The sequence below is a fragment of the Ceratosolen solmsi genome, unplaced genomic scaffold (genome assembly GCF_000503995.2).
Source record: "Ceratosolen solmsi marchali unplaced genomic scaffold, CerSol_1.0 scaffold41, whole genome shotgun sequence".
NCBI classification, from domain to species: Eukaryota; Metazoa; Arthropoda; class Insecta; order Hymenoptera; family Agaonidae; genus Ceratosolen; species Ceratosolen solmsi.
Window position 1 is genome coordinate 978,964 of NW_011948424.1, and position 6,000 is coordinate 984,963.

Consider the following 6,000-nt stretch of genomic DNA (forward strand, 5'->3'; position numbering starts at 1 on the left):
GTAATTTACAATAGTTGAGACGCGGGTGTATGTGTTTTATGTGGCGCTGGAGGGTGAGGGTGAGGAGGGGGGGGGGGAGGATCTCGATCAGCTGGACCGTTTCGAGATTGTTGCGCTTAAAGGCCTACGCGGCTTATCCTTTCTTCTTTTGGGGCGCTCATGATTATCGACGGCTCCTCCTGCCCGTTATCTCCTATTCTGAATTCTCGTATTATTTCTGACAATGTTCTGCAATTACATGGAAACATATTTTACGAAGGTTGCGATTTATCGAATTTAATGCTTCCATTCACTGTCTACTTATTGTTCAAATATTTACCAATTGCTTACAGACTATACATTTTCGTTTTTTTCTTCTCTTTTTTGTTTGTTTGTTTTTGTTTTAACGTCGATTATATTAGAAATCCTTAATTATGAATAATTGAAGAGTCGCAAGTCGTATTTTGTAACAAACGAGTATGAAAAATTATTGGTCCGAGGAATGAAATAGATGGATTAGTCATTAAGTAAATGTATACTTAATTCATTAAGAATTAGAACGTTTTGATTTAGACGATTAATAATGTATATTTTTAAAATTTTACACAATTAAAAGCTCGTTATAACTTCATCCATTGCAATAGAAAACGACTTTAAATTCGAGATAACAAATTATTGTTATCTATATTTTCGAATATTCAGAATATAAATGTAACTTAATGCCCGATGTCGGATGCGTTTTTAATTATCTAATTATTACGCCTGGTATTAAATAGACAAGAAACTACATTATTATTATCCTCATTATTATTATAATATTGTGAGAATAATTGTATTTCATAACAATCATTAGCAAGCATTTTATATGACACAGACGATATTAGATATTAAATTCTTTATTATTAGATTTTATTTAAAATACTTTGTCAAGCAGTGCGTACGTAAAAGTATCTTTATAAATTGGCATCCGTGGCAATTAAAAGGGCATCATCGTTTTATAAAAACGAATTGGTTGGATTTATCGAGCCGCGTGCTCATGCGAATAATGCAAAAATTTATTTACAAGTCAGAGTGAATGTGTATGGAAGTGAGGAAAAAGATACGCGAGCATATAATGACGATGGAAAACGTATTTAGAAAACGTATATACTTCACGCAGTAGAGCAGTAGATGAAGATATCGGAGGGAATAAATAAAATTTCTCGATGATAAGATGAATAAAATCATAAATAATGTTAGCTCACAGAATGCTCTGTTCTCTTGATTAAAAATTCATAAATAATATATTTCATACAATTAAATTAAGAACGCGCGACTATAACAGCTTGGATACATTTTTCTCATTCGTCTTATAATCGTATTAAAATAATAATTGTAATGATGTACTTTTTTTATAGAAATAACAGTCGAGTCTATTGTATTAAGCATCTATTATTTTTGCTTGCTTAGTACGCAAAAGCATAGTTTAATTGTATTTTTTATTTGAAAAGTAATGTTGTCACTTTAGTAGTTAATTATAATGCAAATATTATTTGCGAGTATTGGATATTTGGCGCAGAGATACCTGATACTTGATTTCATATAACACGAGATACATAATGCAATTAAGTGTCGATTAATTACTCTATGACACACGTGCTTTAAATTCAGCATCAAAAGCGACTATCATCGCACATGATTCTTCAAAGGATTTTTAAACGTCAATTAAACGCCTCGCGATGCATTATTCAATTTTTTATTTCACCAAGTAGCGATTTGCCTCGATTTAATCATAATCGAGATCTGATCATGGATTATTAACGAATAAAATAAAAATAAAAACAAAAATAGCCCACAAACGATAAACAACGAACTAAAAAACAACAAACAACTAACAAAAATTTTAAAAATTTGACAAAGTAGACGATGTAGAATAGTTAGTTAAAATAATTAGTCGAATTATCGAATGCCGTCGAATGATGCTGACGAGAATATGCTTGACGCTACTTATATATGATGGAAAGCCAGCTAAGAAAGTAGAGCGAGACAAATAAATTCGGAGATAGAACGAGGAAGAACAGAATAAGAATATAAAAGGAGAATGAATAACTATAAGGAGATTGAAGGGGACGGAATGCAACAAATTGGCACTAATTTTACGTGAAGTCTTAAAGAATAATTTCACGGTATTACTGCGAGAAATATGGACAGATATTTATTGTTATTCGGGATATTACGTGCCTTTTATATTTGTGATGCTACTCAATGTAATTTAACGAACATAAAATTATATATATATATATTATAATATATATATTTTTTTTTTATATCTATATGCGAGCGCTTTGTTAGACACAGTAAAATAATAATCAAGCGTCTTATTTATCCATTGTTTTTAACATAATTATAATAAGAGATGTATATAAAACTTGTAAATTATAATCAATCAATAAAAAGTAGCTATAACCTAATCTTTTGTTAACACGAGAGCCACCAAGGTTCGTCAAACAAGAAGAAGTACGATGCAAGTTATGAACGAATGTGCGGTATTATTTGAATACTTTCTTCGCGAACAAATAGTTTAAAAGCAGCACCACGTTTGACCGAAGACACACACACACACACACACACACACGTATGTATGTATATATATATATATATATATAACGGAACGCTTGTTCGCTTGAAATAAAAGCAAAATAAATATGAGATGAACTACGGCAGACTTAATATTTAGATGGAGGGGGGGGATAAAAAAAAAAAAATAAATAAAACAAGAGAAAATAAAAATGACCCGACCTCTATTCTCTCTATTCACTGAGAGTTTACGAGTCTCTCTAAATTCTTCACCTCGACTGATTAGATAAAGTTTATCTACCGAAATTCAGAACTTTGAAAAACTTATTTCTATTATATTTTTCCATTTTCTTTTTAACGCCCCGAAGGTTGAAGTATCGAATTTTTATATCGTGACAGCGTCGAAGCCATGGAAGCAACGACAAACATACAAACGCGTTTTTTCCAAAAAAAAAAAAAATACTCAAGGCGCTTGTGCAATGGCCCTCAACAATCGACTCATATTTCATCTGCAATAACAATTTTCCACTCCCGGCATTGCATTATACAATTACAGCGCAAATAAAGAGGCAGAGGCATTAAGGCTGGAGTAACGAAACACACGCGCGCGCGCAACATCTTTCCCACGCGAGGTAATTACAACAATGTAACGAATTCAATATCATTTTTATTTATCGTTTTGTTCTTTTTGTTTTGATTTTTTGTCTCTTCATCGAGCGCGTCGGAATCGTGATTGCGATTTTTCCGCGCATGCACAACAAATACGTACGGGCGGACACTCGATTAGCAATGGTAATGGAAAGCCGAGACACATCGAGCAACCGACCGCGACGCTTTATAATAGGCCAGGAGAGCTTGTGATCTTCTGCCTCGAGCTACGAGTGTATTATTTAATTCGTGAGATATGTAGTAAATCCGACGATCCGACGATCCTCGCATTATCCAGCCTCCGATGGCTCTGGCGAGAAAAAGTTAAATACGTACGAGGAAGGAAGGAAGGAGAAAGGAGGAAAATTATCGGGAATCATGGGAGTGTAATTATGCGCTTTTTCGAGGTGATTCGATAATGCTCTTACGTTTTATATATTGGTGATAATATTTTTTTGATAAGGTAAGAAAAGATGTTGAACGCCGTTGGTGGAATATTTTTCACACTTTCGTTTTTATACTTTCAAGATTTTATAATTTTTATTTAAATTGTAATTTGCATTAGATGATGATTAAAATAGTATTATAATAGCATTAATCATATAATTAATAGTGATGTATTTTGAATTTTTAGTAATTTGCCATCACTCTTTGGCTTATTAAAATAATTAATTCCTCAAATATGAAAATAAAAGAGTATCATGACTTTTATCAATAACAACACTCTAATAAAAACAATAATGCTACTCTAACTTTTAAGATTAAAGTTTATTTTTAGGAGGTTCGAGAAATGTAAACAATTTTCTAATATTAACAGAATTTCATTAAAATACCACATAATTCTTTTCAGTATATTATTCAAGTAATTGTTACTAATAAAATATCTATAAAATATAAGGGATTTTCAGAGGGTACGAGTAATAATGTAAAATTTAGAATTTTTAACAATCTATCTACTTTGTTCGTCGTCACACTAAATTACAAAATTTGTATTATTAAGTATAAGTGATTAATTGAAAACTTTTATCAATGAAACTGTACTTGGATTATTTAAAAAAATTATTGCTAGTTTTTCTACCAAATGAATCCATGTTACATCAATGAAAATGGGCCTTTGTCGCTCATTAAAAATTTTGACCAAAATTACAAGTATTGCCATTTGAGTCTCCTAAATTTAAATGTAATCTAATTTATAGGTTTTGCATTAGTTTGCATATATTATAGATGAATCATATTCAAGTATTAAATAATTTAAAGCAATGAATTTCTAAATGTCTGATACTATATAGATGAAAATATAAAAACTTCTGAATATACCTCAGCTGCATCCGCTGAATTGTAATTTTACATACTTTCAACTTTCCAAATTTTCAAAAAACTAGTGGCAGCCAATTGCAAACGCTTAAGCTGTTGTATTTTTTTGAAATGGAGAATCCCCCTCTCTTCAGCGAAAGGGGGAGATCAGCTGATTTTAAAACGGCTGTCAACAAGACCTTAGCCAAGAGAGACTAATTCAATTCTACCTTAATAATGCCATCTGAGACTGCTCTGTTAGCTTCGTAAGCATTAGCATTTAGATCATACACATTAAGCTTCACGCTTCCTCTGGATTGGAAAAAGACAGAGTATAGTGATAGAGCGTTAGACCAGGTGAAGCTGGTAATAAAGTGAATTAAACATAGGAAGCTTATACATACTACAAGGACATATCTTGTTTAACGATACATTTGCATTAGAGCGCAGAATGTATAGTAAGAAAATTATGCACAATATACAAGAAAGAAATCAAGTTAATTCTAACATTATTGTCGTGTAAATTTCTTTTTTGATTTTAAATTTTATAATATATTTGGGACTGAAAATTAATTCACATTCAGTATTAAAAGCTAAGCAACTCTATGAAGCCACGTTAACATATTTTAGTATTATTCTATTATAATATACAAGATAAAAGAATGAATTGTCATATTATCAAGTAGACTTTTAGAGTCTTGTATGAATAGTGAAGGATACAGTTTAATAACATCAGTGTCCATACGTCGTTTACCAGCACTGGGGGACGACATTTTTCACAGCTAGTCTTGGACTAGTCCGTCAAGCTTGGGTTCAGTATTAGCACAGACGTTATGTTTTGACTTCTTTCACCGCACAAGGATGATCAATTTGATTGTAGGTTTGGAATCCGCTGTAGTCGAATCTCCACCGAGGTTGGAAGGAGACCTGACAGCAGCGGTTCCTCTCCCTGCTATATTGGCACGGCTGCAGCTTTCCAAGACACGTCTTAACAAACTGTCAATGCACTATTTATTTTATGCACAGCTCACTGTCACGAGTCTCTAGGGCACAAACTATCCTTCTTGACTGAAACACCTTGTTTAAAAAAAAAAACCAAAACATGAATTGCTTACACTTTTTGAAATTACAGATTCACTTAAAATAAAACAATTTTCATTATCACTTAACAGTTTGAAGATCAAAGCAAAAACAAACAAAAAATAAAAGAAAATAATAATAAAAGAAAAATTCTAAAATCTTGATCCCTGAAGAGAGAGAAAGACAATTTAAAAAGCTACACAAACGCTCGGAAAAACTTCTCTTTTGTCCCTTTGTGTCCCTATACATATAATTTATTATCCCTCTCTCTCCTTCTCGCTCACGTCAAAAACGGCTCATCCTTGCCCCTTGTTCTTCTGCGCTCCGAAAAAAATCTTGTTCTTCTCTCTCGGGCAACTCTCCAAGGGGAAAAAACACTAGCCAGCTCGGGAAGAAAGAGAAGACAACGAAGAAGAAGAAAACGTCACTCTGCCTGTCTTACTC

The 6,000-nt window shown here is 32.5% G+C and overlaps 1 protein-coding gene across 1 annotated transcript in view; it reads right to left on the minus strand.

The window, feature by feature from the left end:
• UbcE2H (ubiquitin conjugating enzyme E2H) overlaps positions 1-5,291 on the minus strand; it is a 36,124-nt gene extending 30,833 nt beyond the window's left edge. Inside the window, exon 1 of the mRNA XM_011499930.1 lies at positions 5,197-5,291. Coding sequence (XP_011498232.1) covers positions 5,197-5,249 — 53 coding nt within the window. The 5' untranslated portion in view covers positions 5,250-5,291. The remainder of the gene's footprint in view (positions 1-5,196) is intronic.
• Between the last annotated feature and the right edge of the window lie 709 nt (positions 5,292-6,000).